This window comes from Salarias fasciatus, chromosome 19, assembly GCF_902148845.1.
Source record: "Salarias fasciatus chromosome 19, fSalaFa1.1, whole genome shotgun sequence".
Taxonomy (NCBI): Eukaryota; Metazoa; Chordata; class Actinopteri; order Blenniiformes; family Blenniidae; genus Salarias; species Salarias fasciatus.
In genome coordinates this window covers 22,874,477-22,897,659 of record NC_043763.1, presented here as the reverse complement: position 1 = coordinate 22,897,659, position 23,183 = coordinate 22,874,477, and the positions used below count along the sequence as shown (strand labels likewise).

Here is a 23,183-nt window from a genome sequence, read left to right as displayed (position 1 = left end):
ATTTGTGTGTCAGATCGCGGCAGACCGAAACGAAACGGGACGTTTTTCCAAATTAAAAAAAAAAAAAAAAAAAAGCCGCCTCGAGCTCCGTGCGTAAAAACGCTGCGCAAAAAAAGTGCGCCGCCGGGGAGGCGTCACGGCAACGAGATGTCACGCTTCGTCTCCTCCCGGCGGAGCAGAGGTAGTTTGCCGGAGGAGTGGAGTTAGTTCAGCGGCGGAGCGGAGGCTCCCGGCGGCCTGACGGCGCGCCGCGGGCCGCCGAGCGCGCACGGCGCACGGCGCTCCTCCAAAACTCCCCGAAATCCAAACTAACCATGAATCACCGGAGAGGAGGAGGACACGGTTTAAAGCCGCTGGTGTGTTTCCACCAGGATTTCCTCTGGAAAATAGCAGCGCAGCGTCACGTTTTCACCAAAAAGAAGCGGAAATAAAACCGGAGCGCGCAGATTCATCTCCAGTGACACATTTCACATCCATAATGGAGACATTTCCGCTCCGCTACAAGCGCCTCGCAATAAACATCCACAACATATGAGGTTTTTAAAAACTCAAATCTGGATCCTTATTCATTTTTTAATGTTTTCACTGATTAGACCCGCGCGGGCCAAACGGCAGGTTGAGTTCTCGGCACCGAGCAGAGAAAAGCTGGGAAATCCCAGACGCGCTTTTACGCAGAGTAAAGAAACGATCCAGTTTAAAAACACCAGGTTCACTGAGGTCCAACCGCTTTTACTTTATTTCCTTATTATTGTCAACAACTGATCCAGAAATCAAGATTAAAGTTCAAAGAGCAAACTGCGTTTAAAGCAAGAAATAATCCTAAAATCTGCAAAACTGCCAAGAACATGTTGGGTTTTTTTACTTGAATCAAGTTGAAGGTCGCGAGTCTTTTCTTTATTTTCATTATTTATTCTACTGATTTTAACCTCTGACACGCAAATCAAAGCGGACAAACTGTTTCCTCACAAACAGACACAAAAAGATTTCTGTCATCCTCAGAAATATTTCACTGAGTTCAGCTCTGCTGCAGAAACTCACAATAAATACACAAATACAACAAAACGTAGACACAATGAGAAAAAAACTCAACATAAATCAACAATATGCCACAAATAAACCACACATCAATAGAACCACAACACCACATCTAACTAAACACAAATGTATTCAAAAAGTATATGAAACACACAATGAAGCCATAAGTCAGAAATACACAACACAAAACTCAGACCTTCACCAAAATGACACGAATCAACAAAATAACACAAAAACACACATCAGTAGAGACACACAGACACCGCAGGATAACAAATTCAACAACAAATTCAAGAAAACAAGAACTCCACTCCAAACAAAAAGCTGCAGCACTGACGCCATCTGTCAACAAACTCCAACCAAACTCCCATCATGCTTCTAAACTCCAACCAGACTGGGCTGCAGGGCAGCGGTGTGTTCTCTCACCGCAGCTTCAAACACCAGCCGGGCCTCTCTGTGTGGAGTTGGCATGTTCTCCCTGTGTGTGAAACATGTTTTTCCGGTTCACTGCTGACCCTAAATGTCTCCTCGGTGTGAATGTGAGTGTGTGTTTGTCCTGTGATGGACTGTGGATCTATCCGGGTGTGTTCTGCCCTCAGCCAAGAGAAGCAGGGAACACGGAACCGGAACACGGAACCCGAGCAGGACAAGATGGATGAATATATGGATGGATGACCGAACACCATCATTACTCTACAAATTTCAACATCGGACGGCAAACTACAAGCATACATGACTGTGTCGTACTTGGCCCTATGGAAATAAAGCTGAACTGAATTATTCTGTTATTATTCTACAAACTACAATCAAACTCCATCATGATTATACAAACTACATCCAAACTCCTCCATTATCGAACAAACTACAATCAACTCAATCAATATTTTACAAACTACAATCAAACTCCATCGTCATTCTATAAACTCCAACATGATACGAGAAACTACAGCCACACTCCATCAACACCATCCAAACTACAACCAGCTTGATCAGCAAACAACAAACCACTGCTCCTTGCTGGAGGAGTTAAGTGAGTCCAGAAGATTTAAGGTCAATCGTGACGGTTTTTCAGCGAGTTTGTTTCCAAAGTTTGTGTTTTTTAGCTTCATATTTCATCACCAAGGTGGACAAAGGAAGACAAAGAAGAAAAGCCTCCAAAGTGAAAGAGAGTTTCTCTTCTAGGGCTTCAGGACTTTTGGTCGGAGATTCAAAGAAATCAAAGATTCTCAACAGATCTCCAAACATCCCAGTTCTACGGAGCTTCTAACGGTACCCCGTTGAGTGTTCTCATCGTTTGTCAAATCGGATCCAGAAGTTAGAATGGAGACAGAGGTTCTTGAGAACAGGATCTCAGGTCTCAGGTATGTTCCTGATCCAAACGAATGTTTCTTCTTCTCTTCTCAGAGGTCTGAAGGTAGATTGAGCCACGACTCTGACTTGATGGAAAAGGTGACAGAGCTCAATGAGGCTCAGGAACTTCGACGGTTCATCGTCTTCGACGGACGCCGTTCGGTTCTTCAAGAACGTCGGTTTGGTTCTGGAGCTTCCAGAAGATTCCCTGAACAGGGTTCCAACTGCTTCAAGTTTTATTGGATCTCTTGGAAAAAATAAGAGTCTGTTTGGACTTCAGACCCCAGAAGGGGTCAGAGAGTTCTGGAGGGTTCTTTAGGGGTCTCAGGATTTGGGTTTGACCTTCTGATGTGGATCATATCCATAAAATTGAAGCTCATGAAGTATTTCTTAGGCTCTCATCAGGAGATTCTGAAGCGTTGTGGTTGTTTTCCAGGAGGCCTGATGAGGTTCCTGAAGAGTTCTGCTTTGAAAGGACAGTTTGGGGAATCAGCTTCCATCTTTAAGTGTGAATTTATAGAGAACGTTGAGTTCTCTGGAGCCCAGGAGTCCTGAATGGATTCCAGAAGACGTCGTCGTGTCTGAGAGCATCATGAATGTTCCTGGAGGTTCTGTGGTTTTTTTTTAAATTCACCTGAAAGATGTTTTTATTGGTTCTCAGCCGAGGTTTGAGAACAGTGTCAGAGTTACTGCTCTGCTGACGAAGAGGTTTTTTATGAGTTCTTGTCGTCCCACAGATATCAGTGGAGTTCTAAGGCTTTTCTATCAGACTTCTTCTCTCGGCAGGATCTTCAGGCCATTTGCTGAATGTCTGTTATTTATTCATGTATTTTATTTTATTCATTGTATTTTGTATTCTTTCTATTTCCTGTGGCTCCAGAAGGGTTCCAGAGATAGTGAGACTTTGAGAAATTTTAGCTGGTTTTATTAACACCCATCTTGGTTTTGAGAGCAGTTAAATTGATGGATGGATAAATTTTGAAGCTGGTGATCTTGATATTCTTGAGTTTTTGGGGATTAATGAAGATGAAAATAAAATAAAGTAAAAAAACAAAACAAACAAAACAAACCAGAATACCTGTTTAAAGCGAAGAGAGGCTTCAGTTTGTGTGCGAGCAGCCTGCAGGGTTAAAACGATCGATCAGAGAGGCTGGAGGCGTTAATCTGCTGAGTTTTCTGTCCCTGAGTGGAAATGTTTGAACACACAACCGGAGGAGGGCGGAGGACGCCCCCCAGCGGCCCGCAGTGGAACCACCCAACCCACAGCTGACATCCACTCTCAGTTCAGTCCCACCTGCAGCTTAACGCGTCCAGTTTGTTTTTATCGAGTCAAAACTTCTCAGACATTCTTTCAACTCTCAGGATTTTTTTGAGGATCCTTAAGTTTTTAATTTATTCCATAATCTATTGTGGTGCAAATTAACCCCTCACAGTTGTAAAACTCAGAAAAGAAGGATTTTCACCGAGTTTTTGAAGAAATCTGAACATAATCAGGAAGAAAAAATGCGTAAATCTGAAAACAAACGGCGTGAATGAACTGAAACGAAGGAATTAAATACGGAAATAAACATGTTTATTTATAATTCAATTCGAAAAGGGATTCATGATATGTTTCGCGATGATTAAGGGTGTTGTTTTTTTAATGATTTTAAGCATTATGTTCATTTCACGCACCAATTTCCGTTTATGAGACTATTTTCATTGCGGAGAAAAGTCTTGAGAAAGTTTGAATGAGAAGTTTCGTCACGCCTCTTTAAGTAGAAGTAAAAATAAAAACTTTAATTGAGTTTATTTAAATTAAAATAACGGATCAGGAAATTACTGCCGCGCTCTTCGGCTGCGCGTAATTTACTTTTATCCAAAAATACACATGAATGCGAACATTGGAACATCATATTAGACATGTATTACCTTTATTTAAAACTCCAAGCATTTTAGTTTATTCTTTTTAGTTTTTTTTTTTTTTACCTAAAACGAGCAGAAACAACTTTATTTTCAATTCTGTTTAAAAAAATATGAATAATCAGCTTGTTAAAAAACTGTGGTGGGTGTTTCATTTGATCATTTTCACATAGAAAAAAAGTTCAATCTTATTCGTTTGACTTCGATAAAAAATTTGAAAAAAACAGTTTTTTACACTAAGAATACATTAAATAATGTTTCCCGAATGAAGTGGCGTAAAAAGCTTGTTTCGTGCAGAGGAGGGGAAATTATCTGCACTTAATCAGGGGAGAAAAGTGGATTTTGAAAGTGTTTAAACACGGGGTTGTGTTTGGGCAGTTTGAGCTGCAGCTCTGGCGCGTCCGCTCCGTTTGTCTGCAGCAGGAGGTGCGTCGCTCCTCCTCCTCCTCCTCCTCCTCCTCCTCCGTGAGCGGAATGATGAGGAGGGAATCAGACGGAGGCCTGCGGGGATCCAAACGGCTCCAACAAGAAAAGAGAGGAGAAAAACGAAGAGAAGGCAGAAGGGGCGCGCACATTTTTAAACAATCCGACGCGTGAAAACCTCCAAAAGTGCGTCAATTCATCTGCAAAGTGCCGCAATTCTGAGCACAAATTAGACACTTAAATGATCCGCTTCAAGAAACATATCTACATTTTAAAAAGGTGATAGAAACAACCTCCATTGGGAAACGTTTCAAGTCAGGAAAACAGAACGGAATCAACTAATTTAACAGATTATTTTCTTTTTTTTCCCTTTCCTAATGAAACTGAATCCGATTTTGAAATAATAAAAAAACATATTGCAGTTAAAAAATGATTTATTGATTAGTGTGCGCCACAAGTCAGTAAAAAATGTCTGTATATGTGGAAACAGAGAATTTGCTCTTTAATAAACTTCGTATTGGCTGCGACGGACGGACTTGATTTTTGTTACAGTAATGAAAATAAAACTTGACACAGAGGAACGCAGAGGAGGAGGAGGAGGTGCAGCAGGAGGAGAAAGAATACCGGGGAGAGGGAAAAGGCGCGCGGGCGGACACGCGCAGGCCTCCTCATTAGCCGTGCACGCGCTGCGGGGTTCAGGCTTCAATCAATGAGGAGCGAGATCAAAGCGGCGGGAGGCCGCGCGCTCAGGCCGCACCTCCGCGAGGAGGTCATTCACGCTCCAACAGCGACACGCTGAGGACACACGAGGAACTGCAGGAGCAGGAGGAGCAGGAGGAGGAGGAGGAGGAGGAGGAGGAGGAGGCACACAACCTGTAATTTAACTTGGAGAGAGGATTTTTCTTTTTGTGGTTTCGTTTTAGTTTATTTCTCGTCTCCCTTTTTGTCAGATTACATCCAGATTATCAAAGGTCTGATGAACCTTAATATGAATTTAATGAAGCAACTTTACTCACTAACAGGTTACTTCTTCACGAGTCACCTCATGAAATAGTTGGGATCAGATACAAGTAATAGAATATCCGCTCTGAGACCAAGTAACTAGGTACTTTTACATTCCAGTAACTGGTTTTATGTACTAGTAACTAACGTACTGGTGTTCAGTAATATGAAGACTGGATGCAGCAAACTGTAGAGGTGACTGGCACACACACACACACACACACACACACACACACACACACACACACACACACACACACACACACACACACACATCTGAAAGGAACCAATCAAATCCAAGAAAAACAACCTTTCTAAAGAGACGAAGATGATGATGATGAAGTTTAGTGTGAAAGCGTCTCGGTGACACTGATGAAGCTCCCACTGATGGACTCATTAATAAATCTCCTGGATGATTAGCAGGAGTTCTTCTCCTCCTGCGCTCCTCCTCCTCCACCCTTTCTCCTCCTAAATGGAACAGATTAGCCTGAATGGAGCTCGTCTCGTCTCATCTCGTAAACACCACTCGCAGTCCCACGCTGCCGGAAACATCCACGCCGCCAGCGGGACGGCGTGGGAGGAGCCAGAAGCGTAACCCGACACCCACAACAGAGACGGTTCACGGCCAGCAAGGGGCCCACGGGCCACAGTTTGCTCCTCCGAAGCCCGCAGCTTCTTCTGTGGATGAACTGAACACAGGACGAGGTGCAGAGACTCGCTGCACCACCTGCTGGTACGAAGTGGAACCACAGGCAATGAAGACTTCATTTAATCTCACCTCATTGCATTTTTAACCGACATGAAAACATAACCAGTTTCCCGTTCTCACTTCAATCGTTGCATAAATAGTTTTTAACTGACTTACTCAACACACGAAACATTCCAGAACACATTTAATAGATGATATATTCGGATAAAGCAGAATCAGCAGCGAGAGGTCGGAGCGCATCGCTCTCAGTGTGATCATCAACTCTAACAGTTCAGTTCATTTCACTGATTTGTTCGTATTTTAATCGTCACGTTTCAGCCTGAGCTGGATCAGGAAATCTTCCAGATTGATGAGTGTTCATTTAAAGATCTGCAGTGGTTCATTGGACTCGTGTCAAACCGTCTCCTCTGTCCAGTGAAGACGAACGCTTCGCCATACCTCCAGGTCTTTCTGTCTGAGGTGCGTGGCGCCACCTGCTGAAACAGATGCTTTTCCTTCATGAATCAGTCATAAAATCCCCCGACTGTCCCGCTCCGCCGCCGTTTGGATGGCTGCCGGCCGTGCGACTCCACCAGACGCCGAGGATCGCCGTGGAAACGCTCTACTTCTTGAAGAACTTCCTGAAGACGTTGCCCTTGCCCCGCTCTCTGCTCGCCGTCTCCTCCGACAGCTGGGAGGTCAGGGAGTGAGGAGGAGAGGGAGGAGCGGCAGGAGGAGGTGAAGGAGGAGGTGAAGAAGGAGGTGAAGGAGGAGGTGCACTGAGCGGACCTGCAGAGTGACGCATTCGGTTAGAGGGAAGATCCTCCGGAGTGGCGAACGCTTTAAACAGACACACACTTCCTGTCAGCGCGGCACTCGCCGGGCTGCAGCCGTAAGAACTGAAAACTCTGAAAGCACCCAGTGCCGGGGAATAACTCAACGAGGAAATCCACCTCTGCTTCGCTTTTATGGCCTTTTTATTGCTTAACTTTGTTCTTCTTATCGCCCCCTGCTGAACTGGAGGTGTAATACATTTCCATTCATCGTTTTGTCAGTCTGCAGGCAGGAAAACCTCCAAACTTCAGGCTAATGATGGAAAAGAAACCTTTTAGTTCCTCGAAGAAAAACTAAACCTCTAATTTTAGACACTTTGGGTGGAAATACAGGTTTTGTATAAAGTAGTTATGAAATGGAAATGATCCAAATGTAAATGCTCAACATCAAGTATTTCATTTTTTATGTGGAATTATGGTTTGTCTCACACACACACACACACACACACACACACACACACACACACACACACACACACACACACACACACACACACACACACACACACACACACACTGATGGCGGCAGCTGCCATGCAAGCTGCTCACACACCGTCGGGAGACACTTTGGGATCAGTGTCTTGCCGGAGGACACTTGGACACATGGACAGGGCAAGGCGGAGGATCAAACCGCCAACCCTGGGAGAGGAAGTCAGTTTGTTCTACCAACTGAGCCGCTGCACGAGAGTACGAGAAGGTCTGGAAGACGCCGCGACGCACGCGGTCCGGCGAGAGCCAGTTTCAGAGCGGACGTCCCGCGACCCGGGAGCTTCAGTCCTCCTCAGCTCCTCTTACCCGCCTTGCCGGCCTCCCCTCCGTCGGGGTAGGAGTGTCGGTTGTAGTAGGTGTGCGGCGGTTTGGGTGGAGGCTCCACGTGTGGCGGCCTCTCCCGAGGCCTGGAGGCGGAGAACGGGTCGTCCGGAACGTCGACCAGCTTCTCCAGGCTGACGTTGACGGACGACGCCCTCCTGCGCAGAAAAGCAAGGTTCGGCCGCTTTGTGGAAGCTCACGGGCTCTCAGACGGCGGGTTCCAGGAGGCGGTGAGGTCAGTGGGTGTGTGTGTGTGTGTGTGTGTGTGTGTGTGTTTCTGTGTGTGTGTCCTCACCCAGAGTCGTCCGAGTCGTCTGATTGGCTGCTGCTGTCCCGGTAGTGCTTGAGTTTCTTCACCCACAGATGCTGCTGATCAGAGCTGGAGGCTGCAAACACGTACTGACTGCCATCCGACAGGCTGCCACACACACGCACACACACACACACACACCCGTTAGCCTGTGTGTACAGTCGAAGCTCTCCTCTCAGGTTCTTGGTGTTTTCTGCTCTCACTTCAGTTTGAAGGTGTTCTCCTTCCTAATGTACGCTAAGTTTTTTCTGCAGGATGATCCCACCATGCTGATCGGAGGCCACCGACACCTCCCCTGAGAACACACACACACACACACACACACACACACACACACACACACACACACACAGTGATGGAGAAATACCAAACAACTTCCTCATACACACACACACACACCTGTCAGTGTTAATCTGCTCCAGCTGTTCTCTCACACATGGAACATTTTCTTTTGTAATAATTTCTGTATTCGATGGAGAACATGTCACGATTCTACAGCCTCAAACTCAGCTGTTCTACGGAGGGTGTGTGTGTTGCGTGTGATGCCGTTGTGCGGTTGTGTACCTGTGCAGCAGCTGCTGTGTCTTCATACAGACTCAGAGTTTCTCGCTCCAGGACAGCGAAGACCTCCTCCCAGTGCGGCGACCCCTGAACGAGCAGACCAGCAGAGAACAGTCAGCCCTCCACAGAGTGTGTGTGTGTGTGTGTGTGTGCATGTGCGTGTGTGTTCGTTCCCACCTGGATCCCGCCTTGCTTCAGCTTGATCTCCAGATGTCCCTGCATCTTGATTGGTCGATTGGGACTCACCTGAGAGGAACACAGGTCAGCTGTGATGATGATGATGATGATGAAGAACCAGTGAAACATGACAGGAACCTGTTCTTTACCTGCAGCGGCTCGGCCTGGGCTGCTGGTTCGGGTGGAGTCGGCGTGACAGAAGGAGGAGCAGGAGGAGGCTCGGTCGGAGCCACCAGCCTCCTGACGGGTGGAGGAGAAGTAGGCGGAGCCACCGAGAGCTGCTCTGGTTGGCCGGGAGGCTCAGAGCGCCGCACAGATGTTTGTCCGTCCTCGGAGGAGGAGAGTCGCGGTTTCGGAGGCAGAGGAGGTTTGGATCTGGAGCGACGCTCTTGAGGAGGTGAAGGAGGAGGAGACTGAGGAGCTCTGTAGGAGGCTGTGAGAGGAGCATCGACCTCCACCTGGGAGCGTCGGCTCCTCCAGGACTTCACGCTCAGGTCGGAGCCGGGACTTCCAGGAGGACTGACTCCTCTCCTGGATTCTGGAGACGGACTCCGAGGAGAAGGAGACAGAGGAGATCTGTAGGAGGAGGTGCTCACTGAATCTCCGAAAGGAGCATCGACCTCCGAGGCGGAGCGTCGGCTCCTCCAGGACTTCACGCTCAGGTCGGAGCCGGGGCTCCCAGGAGGACTGGATCTCCTCCTCCTGCTCTCTGGAGACGGACTCCGAGGAGGAGCAGGACTGGAGGAGAGCCGAGGAGACCGGCGTGGTTTTGGAGATTGAGGAGGTGACTGAGATCTGTAGGAGGAGGTGCGAGCCGACGCTGTGAGGGGAGCTTCAACCTCCGCCTGGGAGCGTCTGCTCCGCCGGGGCTTCAGGGTCAGGTCGGAGCCGGGACTAGCAGGACTGGCTCCTCTCCATGACTGTGGAGACGGACTCCGGGGAGAAGGTGAAGGAGGAGGAGACTGAGGAGCACTGTAGGAGGCTGTGAGAGGAGCATCGACCTCCGTGGCGGAGCGTCGGCTCCTCCTGGACTTCACGGTGAGGTCGGAGCCGGGACTTCCAGGAGGACTGACTCCTCTCCTGGATTCTGGAGACGGACTCCGAGGAGAAGGAGACAGAGGAGATCTGTAGGAGGAGGTGCTCACTGAATCTCCGAGAGGAGCATCGACCTCCGTGGCGGAGCGTCTGCTCCTCCTGGACTTCACGGTGAGGTCGGAGCCGGGACTTCCAGGAGGACTGACTCCTCTCCTGGATTCTGGAGACGGACTCCGAGGAGAAGGAGACAGAGGAGATCTGTAGGAGGAGGTGCTCACTGAATCTCCGAAAGGAGCATCGACCTCCGTGGCAGAGCGTCGGCTCCTCCTGGACTTCCGGGTCAGGTCGGAGCCGGGGCTCCCAGGAGGACTGACTCCTCTTCTTGATTCTGGAGACGGACTCCGAGGAGGAGGAGACGGAGGAGCTCTGTAGGAGGCTGTGAGAGGAGCATCGACCTCGGTGGCAGAGCGTCTGCTCCTCCTGGACTTCACGGTGAGGTCGGAGCCGGGACTTCCAGGAGGACTGACTCTCCTCCTCCTGGTTTCTGGAGACGGACTCTTCGGCGAGGGGGGAGGGCTGGGGGAGGAGGTGCTGCTCTTCCGAGTCGACCGTCTGCCTGGAGGTTCGCCGTCTTCGAAGGAGGAGATCTGATGAATGCTGTACTCGGGCGGTTTGCTCCTCCTCAAGGAGGACACTCTGACGGGCCGGCGGGGCTCCTCGTCCTGCTCCTCCTCGTCCCGCAGGCCGAGCCTCTTCTCCCTCTGAGAGGAGAACATAGGGTGAGTTCCAGGAGTGTCTGAGGCCGAACAGAGGAAAGAGTCTGGAAAAAGAAGACCTCTGACCTGCGTTTTCTTCTTCTGCAGCGTGACGAAGCGCTCGCTCTGAGCCTGGATCATGGCCTCCAGGTCCTCCTGCCGCTTCAGGAGCTCCAACACGTCCGACACCGAGTCCTGCAGCAACCAGGAGGCAAAGTCAGACCAACCCAGGAGAACGCAGACCGACAGTTTCCTAAATCGCTTCCTGACTCAGACTGTGACTCGAGAATCTTCAGCTTTAATCCCTCAGTAACTGAAAGCGGACATCTCTCCTCGGCCTGCGCTGACCCCCGGCGGCCCGGCTGGCGTTACCCCGTAGTCCTGGGCGGTCAGCGAGTGCTCGTAGGAGCTGAGCCAGCGCTCGGCCTGCTCCAGCTCCCTCTGCAGGCGCAGGATCTCCAGCTCCTCCTCATACAGCAGCCTGTTCTCCTCCCACAGCTGCTCCACCTGCTGCTCCAGCTCCTCCAGCTCGCCCAGGCGCTCCTCCACCTGAGGGGGGAGGAGCCACGGAGTCAGACGGGGGGGGGGACCTCCCGGTACCTGCTGCGCCGGCGGCTCCTCGTCACCTCCTTCCACATGAGGTTCTTCTTCTGGACCAGGCGCCTCCCCTGGTCTTTGGCGCTCTGCGACTTGACGAGCTGCCGGTCGATCTGCAGGCGGCGCTCCTGGTGCTTCTTCAGCAGCTGCTCCAGGTCGCCGCCGCCGCCGCCGCCGCCTCCTCCTGCGCCTCCTCCTGCTGCCAGCGCTGCTCCCTCGCTGCTGTGAGCCTCGCCTCGCAGCAGCGACAGCATCTCCCTCAGCCAGGCCCTGGAACAACAACAACAACAACAACAAGACGGAGTCAGGAACGCAATGACACAACATCTTCATAACAACAATACAATGTCAACAACAGCTTAATACCAACAGCACAGCGCCACAACGTCCTCACAACGCCACAAAGTCAACAACGTCTCAAATACACAATGTCAACAAACACAATTCCACCAAAACAACATCACAATGTAAATAACACAATGACACGAAAACAACAATCTAAATAACAGCAACAATAATACATTGTCAACAATTAAAAAAACAACTTCAAACATTAAATAACCAACACCACAACAGCAGTGTCAGTAAGAAAACAGCGTCAAAACATGGAAAAGATCACAGCACAACATTTAAACACCAACACATTACAACGCTTCACACTGAGCAAAACTCATGTGAAACGTGTTATTTTTAATTTTTGTGTGTTGTTTTCTTCACATTTGCTTCAGGTTTCATCGAACATGTAAACCACCAGTCGCTCAGGAGCCTGGTTCCTCCTCTCTGCTCCTGACGGCTGCAGAACAGCCGAACAGCTCACTGGAACTTCTTATCTTCTTGATATTTTCTTCACTAATAACTCAGAAGCGAAGCAACGAATGTCTCCGCCGTGAGTTCATCTGTCGAGCAGCAGCCTCACATCCCAGCTGCTGCAGAAACACTGATCTCATTGATTTCAGTTATTTCTGAAGCTCCCCCTCGAGAAAGTCGGCATTTATCATTCAACAGTAAATAAAAAGACAGCGGTTCGGTCTTTCTGTCGTGTTTCCTTCACAGATTTTCACTCGGACGCTGAGAGTCCAGGAGCCTTTCTCGGTTCAGAATAAAAGCTGCATTTGTTTGATTCATCTCCTCTTTCAATCCATCAGCGGTAATGATGCACTCAGGACATTTTTCTGACATTTTCAAGCCACAACTTCTCCTGATAATAAGACTGTTTGGATGTTTCTCAGCTCTTCCTTCTCCACTTATCAAAATTTCAGGGTGCTCCGCTGCATTCGTTTCTCTTGTTTTTTTTGTGGGGGAGCGCTGTGAGGCTGGCTCACACATCTGATCCTCCTGTTTGTCTTTCAAGACCTTTACATGCTATTTTTTTAAATTGGTTCTTTCTCCAGATTTTCTGACGTTTTAGTAACAAACTCCCTGACATACAAAAAAAGTCTCCATTTGTTGTTTTTTTAATCTACAGAACAATCTACATTTTTTTTTAGTTTTCCTTCCGGTAATGAATCACACAACAAAGTTCAGACGAAGACGTGCTTTTTATTTAATTTAAACTGTTTTGAAGCCCTTGGTTTGTTTTTGTTGTTGTTGTTGTTGTTGTTGTTTATTCTAAAGCCCAGTTTGTGCAGCAACATGTAGTGAAATCGCAAAATCTCGGTTGCATTTTTGGCAAACGTTTACATGACAATGCTGCTCAGTGTCACTGAAAATGTAACTCCCAAACTGGAACTTCCTGACAACGCTGCGACTCTGTTGTCGTGTAAATGGGTGAAAACACAACTTTCTAAAAACGCAGAGACTCCGTGTCGGTGTAGGCGGCAGATTTGCAACCTTGCCGGCAAGCTGAATTCTCGCGGTATTTGTTCACACACACCACGAGATTCCATCCTCTACCGCTCGCGCCTATGCACTCGGGCTCGGCTTGTTTTCCTTCGGACCAATCGCGCGTTGTTTAGGGCGGGACATGAAGCTTTGACGAAAGCAGGAAGTGACGGACTGCTAATAATATTAGCATGACTTGTGAAAACAGTGGATGTAAACGACCCTAAACGACACGTGACTGGACCGCAGGACAAAAATTCAAGCCCGAGCGCCTGAGCCCGAGCGGTGCATGATGGATTCTCGTGGTGTGTGTGAACAAATACCGCTAGAATTCAGCTTGCCGGCGAGGTTAAGCTGACAGCCGATTTCTGCTAATCCGTTCGCCACGCATTTGTCGTTGGTCAAGCAGGGTTTTTCAAAAATTAGCAGCGTTTGTCAGGACGCCCTGAATGCGCAGATTTTCGCTACATGAACGGCAAAAATCACTCGACATCTTGTCACGAATCTCACTTTCTATCCACTGTGGGCGTGATTGTTGATTTTCACTTGCCGGGCGCATGCTGTCGACGTCATTTTTTTCTTCGCGGTGACTGGCTGAAACCAAACATGGTTAGGCGGGCGCACGGTGTCCTTCCGTCCAATGAACGCAAAGAGTTCTACAGCAAGTCCCTCCTTCCCCGAACGGATTTGCCGAGTGAAATCCCAGAATGACGTGTGACGCAATCCGCTGCTGTACATGTCAATAGGGCTTTTGCCAGGTCAGCTAATTTGCTCTGATTAAAAACTGTTTTTAAAGTGTAGAAAAAAGTGTAAAGCAGAAAAAAAAAAAAAAATTTGTACCAGTTGACTAATTTTCCAAGACCGGCTTAACCGGGGTGATATCAGGAGAGATGTGTTTACCTCGTCATACCTGTAGAAAACCTGTCAACACTGTTTCCTTGTTGATGGATCAGCTATGATTTAAAACGGGCTCAGTCGAGCCGTTCTTCGGGGTTTCCTGTGTGTGTTTTGCCGTGGTGCACTGGGACTGTGTGAGATGTTGGGAGGACCTACATGAGCTCGGAGCACTGGGACAAACAGGTCTGGACCTCCTCGGCCTGACCCAGTCTGAGGCGGCGCTCGGAGGCTTTGTCCTGCACGCTGGTCCAGCAGCTCTGCAGCTCCTCCAGCCGCCGGCTGACGGAGTCCCGGGCCTCCGGCTGCCGCCTGCTCAGGGCGCGGCCCTGCTCCCCGCTGCGGGTCACCTCCTCCGAGATGAGGACCAGGTCTCTCTGTGGACACAGAGCAGACCGTGAGGGAGGCGCTCAGGCTCAGGCTGAGACGGCCGGAGTGTCCCAGGTGGGTTCAGACCTCCAGAGCCTCGTGCTGTTTCAGCAGGGTCTGGATGGAGTGCAGGTCGTGGCCCTGGTCCTCCGACTCCAGCACCGCCTCCTTCTCCGCCATCCAGCCCTTCAGCTCGTCCACGTCGTGGTGGAACTGGTGAACCTCCCGGGCCGAGTGCAGAACCTGGAGGGACAGTCCGCTACGTTAGAGCGATGAACGGTACCAGCTCCGTCTGCAGCGTCTCCGTCCCGTCGGTACCTGCTGTCTGGTCCTGACGCTGGCCTCCAGCTGCTCCCACAGGCGGCTCAGGGCCTCGTCTGTCCTCCGGGCGTCTCGGTCCCGCTGCAGACCTCCACTCAGCTGCTGCACCGCCGTCAGACGGCTGCGACCCAGACCGGACACCTCCGACTCCAGAGCCTCCAGCTTCTTCTGCAGGACCTGTGGATGGACGGAGGACAGCCGCTCGATAAAGACGATAGATCCTCCTGAGTTTTCTGTGCATTAACTGTTCAGATTCAGACACATTTTGCTCTGAAGATCTCAGATTTGGTCACTGTTAGAGATGTAAAGATGGACCGTCACCTCCACGTCCTCCAGATCCTGCCCGCAGTCCTCGGACTCGGCCAGCACCTTCTTGGAGAGCAGCCACGTCTGCAGCTCTTTGGCTTCCCTTTCAAACACGTAGAGGCGGAGCTTATCTTCGAGGGCGCTGCGACGGGCCGCCGAGAGGCGGAGGAGGGTCTCGAATCGTTCGAGGAGGGCCGGGAGGGTCTCTCCAACCAGACGGCTGACACACACACACACACACACACACACGGTTTAGCACAGAGTTTTGAAATGTGAAAACCGAAGTGGACGGCGCTGCACCTGTCGGGGTGCTGCAGGTGCTGCAGCGACGCGCCGCTCTCCTGCAGACGCTCCATCCTGCTCCTCTGGTTCTCCACCTCCACGTCCAGCGAGTCCAACCTCCTCAGCAGGGCCTCCGTCGCCTCCTCGCTCCTCCCGGTGTCCTGAGACTCCAGACCGACGCGCTGCTCCTCGATCCACTGCCGCAGCTCTGACACCTGCACACACACACACACACAGCTGAGTGCCGTCCCCCGTTCTGTCACCTGCCTCGTGTGTGTGTGTGTGTGTGTGTGTTCATTACCTCAGTCATGAAGGTGTGGATGCTGAGCGCCTCCTGCAGGAGCCTCCCCTTCCTCTGCGCCTCCTCCTGCAGCTCCTCCTGGAGGCGCTTCAGCTCCTTCAGACGCTCCCTGATGTCGTGAGACGCAAAGTGTCGACCGCGCACCTGAAACACGCCACAGCCATGACGGCCACGCCCCCCTCTGCCACTTTTACAGAAGCTGGGCGGTCCTCACCAGACTCTGTCCCGCCTCCTGCACCGCCTGGACCAATGGGGCGCGGCCGGAGATCTCCTGCATCAAGGCCTGGAATGACGCGACAGCGGGTTCAGCATCAGATCGCATCTCGGAACATTTTTCATTCTGAAGCAGCAAAGCTTGTTTAACCTTCAAAATGACAGAGTTCATATCTCGAAAACCTGCTGTCACTGTGAAGTTTCATTACTACAGTTTATAACGGTGAACATTTTACAGTTTAGTAGTTTCATAGTTTCTGAAAACTATTTTTAACTATTAATTTAACCACTTTGACTCATTCTACATATTCTGCATGTTTTTCCAACAGTTCAACATATGTATATATATTTTTTTAATTTGACCCATTTTCATGTTTTTTAAACCATTTTTACCTTTAATGTTTTTATATACCTTTATATACCTTTTATTTTTTTTTACCTCTTTTTCTTGACACATTTTTCCAAAAGTTTTTAAATTTTTTTTTGCTTTATTTGTTTATTTGTCCTTTTCAGCTAAGAGATGAGACTCATCTTGAAAATGACCTTGATGTGAAAAGAAAAAAAAAAAGTCCAGAGCAGCAGGAGTCTCACAGCCAGTCGATCGACCTTATGAACGAAATTTTGTGAAAGCTCCGCGGAGCCTCTTCAGACGGCGTGAGGAGCCACATGTGGCTCCGGGGCGGCGGGTTCTGCCGGCGCGAAACGTGCTGGATGCTCTGTGGTCACCTGGTGTTTGTGCAGCAGCTGCTGGGTGCTGCTCAGGGAGCTGCCGCAGTCTTTAGCCGAGACGGAGGGCAGTCTGAGCGCGATCCAGCCCTCCTCCTCCTCCACGTCTCTGTAGAACTGGAAGAGCAGCTGCCAGGCCTCCAGCAGCTCCCGGCGCCTCTGCAGCGGCTCCGACAGCCCGTTGTACCTGTTTCACACGGAGTCACACTGACGATCGGCGTAGGAAATGATACGAAATGATCATTTTTAGTACGAAAAACAAAAAAAACATGGTGCTTCCTTCCTTCGACTTGCTGATCTTTTTCATCAAAGAAACCCGTGAGTGGAGTCTGTGTGTGAGACATGAAAGCGGTCACAGAGCAGACTTCCTGTCAGCGGACCTGTTGATGGTCTGAGACACTCTGGTCTGGATCTCCTCGGCCAGGAAGTTTCCCTGAGAGTGAAGAGTCTGAGCGGTCTCCATCAGAGCCTAGTGGGAAAGAAACACATAAGGAGGCTGAGCTGCAGGGCGAGTGTGTGCGTGTGTGTGTGTGTGTGTGTGAGTGTGCGCTACGTTTCAAACTATTAATCATAACAGATCATAATCATAACAGCACCTGGATGCGGTCCCTGTGTCCGTCCACCACCTCCTCCAGGCCCTGCACAGCCTTCAGCAGCCTGTTGACGGACGGCAGGTCGCTGCCACAGTCCTCGTTGGTCATCTCCTTCTCCACTGAGCTCACGCTGTGCTCCACCTCATCCAGGGAGCGCTGGAACTGCAGCGCCTGCACAGACACAGCAGGGTCTTTACAGATTAGATGCTGCTGCAGCTCAGCCGGCTCCACAAGCCTGACATTCGTCTTCTTCAGCAGAGATTGCTGCTTTGCTCCTCAGACTCTGACTTTGTGACTGATCATCTTCACATTGCAAAGGGAGGGCAGTCTGTGTGTCTTGATCTGAGTGTATGAGGCCCTCAGTTGTGTGTCCTCAGGTGTGTGTACCTGGTAGGCCTCCTGCAGTCGGGTTTTCTTCTCCTTGCAGTTGTGGATCAGAGCGTCCCAGCTGTCCGTCAGCTCTCGGAGACGAGGTCGGACCTTCGATTCAGCCGCGTGGCACTCCGACAGCAGCTTCTCCGCCTCCTACACACACAGACAGACATTGGTGTCAACCTGAGCTTCCAATATTTAGACACAAGTCTTTCACAACTACTGCACCTTATTTTACCGCAAGTTTAAGGACTTCAGCTACTTTGTTGTTTCTTCTTCTTTCAGGTTTTGCGTTTATGGCAACGTTTTTAAAAACATCTGTTTCCACAGAACCGACAGAAATGCTGAAAACAATGTACTTTGAATGTAGAACCACTTGCTGGTGTTGTTGTTTATTTCTGTAGTGAAACCAAAAACACAGGCTGCAGAGGACAAAACGCTGTAAACATGAACATCGGGAGAACACGGACATCCGTATGAACAGTCAAACAAGTTGGACTGTTATTAATGTGACTGTCAAATCTAAAACCACCGAGTCCAGGAGAAACTGGACTGGAAGGCACGACACTGGAGGAAAACATCGTTCTTATTGTTCGTCTATTCTTGCATGTCAAGAAGATCTATTTAATACAGCCGTGGTGAAACATTGTGTATGTTAGAGTATAAATCCAGCACTGAAATGTGTTAATGTGGCTGTAATGAACGAGTGTGTGACGTCCCGGCTGGACGCTGACCTTGGTGAGAGCGTCCACTCTGTAGCGGCTCGCCAGGATCTCGGCCTCGAAGCTCTGATGCTTCAGCAGTTTGGCCTGAAGGTTGGTTGGTTCCCTCCAGTTCTCATCCAACGCCACGGCGTTGCGCTCGTTCAGCCACACACACACCTGGAACACACACAGATGTTCAGTACATAAACACACGCACACACACCTGGACCGCTGCGTGGCGGCGAGTTCCTGATGCTTTTACCTGGAAGCTGCTGGACAGAAACTGATGAAGCTGCAGAGACTCGTCCAGAGATCTGAGACGAGAACGACACTGCTGCTGCAGCTGAGTCCACCTGCGCACGCGCACACACACACACACACACACACACACACACACACACACACACACACACACACACACACACACACACACACACACATTATGATTAAATTTAAAGCTGATATGATAGTTCTGTGTGTGTGTGTGTGTGTGTGGCGCTCGCCTGGTGGACAGCGCTCTCATCTTGCTTCGGATGGTGTCGGACTCGTAGTGCTTCTCCTGGATCATCTTCTCTCCCAGCTTGTCCACCTGCTCTACCTGGACCTCCTGGGCGTCCAGGGCCTCCTGGAACTGCAGCTGCTTCCTCTGCAGAGCCTGAACCTCCGACACCGAACTCTGAGGACACAGGGGGGACAGGTCAGAGGAGGCAGCGGACAGACGGTGAGGACTGGACTCCAGCCTTACCCCGAGGTCCTGGTTGGACAGGAGCGCTTCACTCTTGCTGATCCAGCTCTCGCTTTGCTCCACTGAGGACAGGAAGGCCTGCGGGACGGAGACCAAACACACCCAGCCTGGTCACACAGTGTCTCAGGACGCGTCCCCGGTGTTGGGCTGTGGTCCTGGGGTCACCTGCAACATGCGGGCCTGGTCCAGCACGCTGAGTCGGCTCCTCCAGGATCTGTCCAGCTGCTCTTTGGCCTCCTCCAGCTGCTTCAGAGCCGCCTGGATCTGAGCCTTGGAGCTGTGACCGGACCGGATCAGACCCAGGCCGAAGTCCCGCACCGAGTCCATGCGCTCAGCACGAGCGTCGATCTCCGTCTACACACACACACACACACAAACAAACACAGCGTGACGGGTGCTGTATTTGGACCTCAGCAGCAGAACCTGTCCCCGGTCTCCACCTTCCAGTCCTGGTGCTCCACCAGAAGGCGCTCCGCCTCCCCGCGGCTCTTCGGGAGGCCTTTCTCTGCCATCTCCGCGCTCTGTTTGAGGCTCCACTCCAGCAGGAGGCGCTGGTTTGCCTTGAAGAGCTGCAGCTGATGTGCCTCCTGCAGCTGCTCCTTCCTGTGAAAACAGCATTTCCCAGCTCTCTGGTTATCGGTAGCATTATCACCGTCACACACTGTTTGGTCAGCAAGCGGGCGGGACGAGAAGAGGACGATGTCCTGATCAGCACCTGTGCTTGATTTCTTGGTCCAGACTCTTCAGCGTCTTCCGCACCTCCTTCTGTTTGCTCTTCAGCTTGTCGCTCATCACCGATCGAGCCTTCAGGTGCTCGGAGACGTCGCTCTCCAGAGACTGCAGAGGCCAGACAGAGGATTACCGGATCACTGCTGGAGGGACTGGAGTTAATCTGGACTGGTTTCTGACTTGTTGTGGACCAGTTTCTGGATTTGTGAATGAGGTTCTTAGCAGGAAATGTTCCTGCGTCCAGGCTGGGTCAGCTGCTCCTGTTCTGAATTGGTGATTATTTGATTTGAGCAGATTATGATACTGGTTTAATTCTGGCTCAACAAGTTTTACACCAGATCTTAACTAGCACGCACTAACTTGTGACCTGGTTTCAAACTGTTGGACCAGTTCTAGGTGACATTATGTTCTTTTGGGTTCCTATATTGAGACGAATCTGATCAAACTGACTTCACCAGAACAGATTATTTCCAACAGGTTCGGAGTAAAAGCGTGTTTAAAGGCAGCAGACTCACCTGCGCTCGCTCCTGGATAAGCCCCACCTCCCTCTCCATCTTCTCGTGGCGTGCCATCAGGTTTTCCACACTGTCCACATCGGAGCCGCAGTCCTGATCCTGCAGCAGCAGCATCTGAACAAAGAGAAGGACCTCGTCATGACCCCCGCCTCCACATCAAACCCGTCTGAGCTCGGATTGACGCCCACCTTCTCGTTGGCTCGATCCCGAACCTCCTCCAGCTCCCGGATGAGGCCATGCACCACGAGCGCTTCCTCCAGCTTCCTCTTGTAGTTGCTGAGGTCTCCATGAAACCTGCTCCACCTGCGGGAGCCCGGAGCTTCAGCAGAGGGACGAGAGGCGGGCGGAGGCAGCCTCGGGCGGAGGCGGCCTCGGGCGGACGCTTACCGGTCGTTGAGCTGCTGTCTCCTCTGGCGGACCGTCCGCAGCTCCTCGGCGCTCTGACGCTTCTCCAGACGAGCCGCCAGCTTGTTGATGGCGGTGATGTGAGCGTCGTCCACCGTCACCTCCTGCACATTCAGCACAGGCTGAAAAACTGATCCCACTTTCACAGATTATAAAGGATCCCTTTACAGGATCACTGGCTGCTGTCCGCCCCGGTCTTACCCCATCTCCACTTCCTCTGAACTCGCTGAGCTTCTTCAGCAGCTGGACTCCATGTTCGTAGTCTTCTCCAACGTCGCCAACATTAATCATCACCTCCTGAAACGCGGAGAACACGGGAGTTCTCATCCAGCTCCGTGATCCGGATCCCGCCTCCGTCCCTCCGTCTGTCGGGTACCTTGTGTCTGATCCAGGTCTCCACCTCCTCCACCTTCTGCAGGAACTCCAGGAAGTCTCGGTTGTCTTCCAGAGCTTTCCCTCTGGTGGCCAGGGCCTTCTTCAGCTCCTCCCAGTGGAGCTCCAGCGACGCTGCGCTCCGCTTCACCTCCTTGGACTTGGGGTGGTGCAGGGAGACCAGCTCCGCCCCGGCCTGAGGAACAGTGGACACGGCACTGAGGTCGTGTCTGTCTCAAACCGTCGCATCGCCACTGCAGACGCTTTGCTGAACTCGTAGTGTGTGTGTGTGTGTGTGTGTGTGTGTGTGTGTGTGTGTGTGTCTCACCTGCAGCACAGAGCTGATGATCTGACTGTGAGAAAGGATTTCTGCCTCGAACACTTGATGCTTCTGCAGCAGCTTCATCTTCATCTGCAGGTCGCTCAGGTCGGTCTTACCGTCGTCCGACATCTTCTGCATCCGCTCCGCCACCCACTGCTCCGCCTGACACACCCCACAGACAGACACCGTGTTTGAACCCCGGGAAACACGGCCTGTGATTGATCGTTCAGTCACGTATTAACCTGATAAAACAGCATCCAATTCCCAGCAATCCAATATTGCCCCTCTGTGATTGGTCAGTTGAGTCCTTACCTCCCTGTGATTGGTCAGTCGGGTCCTTACCTCCCTGTGATTGGTCAGTCGGGTCCTTACCTCCCTGTGATTGGTCAGTCGGGTCCTTACCTCCCTGTGATTGGTCAGTCGGGTCCTTACCTCGGCCACGTCCCTGTTGAAGATGCACAGCAGCCTGGAGAGCTCCAGCTCCTCCCTGCGTTTGACGGACAGCTCTCTGATCCTGTCGCGCCTCTGGAGGAGGGCTCTGAGTCTGGTTTGGACCCGCCCACTCTTCTCGGATCTCAGCTGCTTCTTCAGACGCTCGGCCAGCTCCTTCACGGACGTCAGCTGGACCAACGGGAGAGGACAAGAAGGTTTAAAGCAGCAGCTCAGCAGCTCAGCCGTCCAGGTTAAAGAGAACAGAGAGCAGCAGACCTTCTCCTCCTGCGAGCTCAGCAGCTTCTCGAAGGCTTCGTGACGTTTGATCAAACCTTCCGTCTCGTCCACCGTGTTTCCCAGAGTGCTGCTCTGCAACAGGATCTGCAGACCGCCAAGGAATCAGAACGAGGATCATTTCAGGCATCAGCCCACTGAAACCTGACCTCCAGATGTTGTCAGTACCTCCTGAGAACTGCACGTCTTGTCCACGCTGTTGACGTCCCTGTAGAAGATCTGCTCCAGGTGGACGGTCTCCAGCCAGCTCTGCTTCCGCCTCCACTCCTCCTCCAGTTTGTTTCTGCTGCCCAGGAGAGCCTCCAGCTTCTCCGTCACCTGAGGCAGGAAACACAGGAGGGATCATGACGTGATGTGAAGGACACGATGTGGATCTGTCCGGGAGAGAAATGCTCCCCTCACCTCCTTCCTCCTGCTCCTGTCCAGCCTCCTCTGGAGCTCCTCCCCCTGCTCCACAGCCTGCTGCCAGGTCTGCTGCCGGGCCTCCAGCTCCGCCCACAGCTGCTGGTGCTGAGCCAGCTGCAGGTCGGCCGTCGCCACGTCGCTGATGCTCTCCTCGGCCGCCATCGCCGCCACCATCTGACTGCACCACAGCAGGAAGTCCTGCGCCTGAAACAGGAAGTGAGCGTTCCACCATGTTTTCAATTCAAACTGGAGACGTCCCTCTGAGGTGTGCGTCCCTCCGTCCTCACCGTGTTGAAGAACAGGTACCGCTGGCACGCCAGCTTCAGCTCCACCTCCCTGCGCTCAGTGAGCAGCCGCAGCTCCTCCCACCGGTCCACCACCTCCTGCTGCACCTCCTGCAGGCGGAGCCTCAGCTGCGGCGTGCACAGGTTCAAGATGGAGTCCACCCGGTCCAACTGCTCCTTCAGCTGTGGAGGAGGAGAAAGAAGAAAATATCAGGTGAGCACGGAGTCGAGTCTAACGGCGACGATATGACTTGCACAAAGTACAAGCCCTTTAGTTGATGTTAGCATCAAAACTTAAGG

General features: G+C 51.1%; 1 protein-coding gene across 1 annotated transcript in view; it reads right to left on the bottom strand.

Annotated features, from left to right (window-relative positions):
• Window positions 1-7,022: 7,022 nt before the first annotated feature.
• Window positions 7,023-23,183, bottom strand: part of sptbn5 (spectrin, beta, non-erythrocytic 5) — a 32,260-nt gene continuing 16,099 nt past the window's right edge. Inside the window, exons 41-79 of the mRNA XM_030117539.1 lie at window positions 22,887-23,066; window positions 22,597-22,803; window positions 22,363-22,512; window positions 22,177-22,281; window positions 21,901-22,089; window positions 21,475-21,630; window positions 21,151-21,342; window positions 20,976-21,071; window positions 20,757-20,878; window positions 20,558-20,672; window positions 20,370-20,483; window positions 19,841-19,962; window positions 19,566-19,728; window positions 19,291-19,479; window positions 19,126-19,203; window positions 18,884-19,056; window positions 18,643-18,733; window positions 18,411-18,557; window positions 17,692-17,829; window positions 17,308-17,475; window positions 17,092-17,180; window positions 16,712-16,898; window positions 15,987-16,055; window positions 15,773-15,916; window positions 15,490-15,686; window positions 15,205-15,409; window positions 14,881-15,060; window positions 14,650-14,805; window positions 14,353-14,570; window positions 11,508-11,748; window positions 11,254-11,430; window positions 10,969-11,076; window positions 9,219-10,887; window positions 9,092-9,180; window positions 8,918-9,001; window positions 8,557-8,648; window positions 8,339-8,461; window positions 8,033-8,201; window positions 7,023-7,091 (exon numbers count right to left, since the gene is read on the bottom strand). Coding sequence (XP_029973399.1) covers window positions 7,023-7,091; window positions 8,033-8,201; window positions 8,339-8,461; window positions 8,557-8,648; window positions 8,918-9,001; window positions 9,092-9,180; window positions 9,219-10,887; window positions 10,969-11,076; window positions 11,254-11,430; window positions 11,508-11,748; window positions 14,353-14,570; window positions 14,650-14,805; window positions 14,881-15,060; window positions 15,205-15,409; window positions 15,490-15,686; window positions 15,773-15,916; window positions 15,987-16,055; window positions 16,712-16,898; window positions 17,092-17,180; window positions 17,308-17,475; window positions 17,692-17,829; window positions 18,411-18,557; window positions 18,643-18,733; window positions 18,884-19,056; window positions 19,126-19,203; window positions 19,291-19,479; window positions 19,566-19,728; window positions 19,841-19,962; window positions 20,370-20,483; window positions 20,558-20,672; window positions 20,757-20,878; window positions 20,976-21,071; window positions 21,151-21,342; window positions 21,475-21,630; window positions 21,901-22,089; window positions 22,177-22,281; window positions 22,363-22,512; window positions 22,597-22,803; window positions 22,887-23,066 — 7,161 coding nt within the window. The remainder of the gene's footprint in view (window positions 7,092-8,032; window positions 8,202-8,338; window positions 8,462-8,556; window positions 8,649-8,917; window positions 9,002-9,091; window positions 9,181-9,218; window positions 10,888-10,968; window positions 11,077-11,253; window positions 11,431-11,507; window positions 11,749-14,352; window positions 14,571-14,649; window positions 14,806-14,880; window positions 15,061-15,204; window positions 15,410-15,489; window positions 15,687-15,772; window positions 15,917-15,986; window positions 16,056-16,711; window positions 16,899-17,091; window positions 17,181-17,307; window positions 17,476-17,691; window positions 17,830-18,410; window positions 18,558-18,642; window positions 18,734-18,883; window positions 19,057-19,125; window positions 19,204-19,290; window positions 19,480-19,565; window positions 19,729-19,840; window positions 19,963-20,369; window positions 20,484-20,557; window positions 20,673-20,756; window positions 20,879-20,975; window positions 21,072-21,150; window positions 21,343-21,474; window positions 21,631-21,900; window positions 22,090-22,176; window positions 22,282-22,362; window positions 22,513-22,596; window positions 22,804-22,886; window positions 23,067-23,183) is intronic.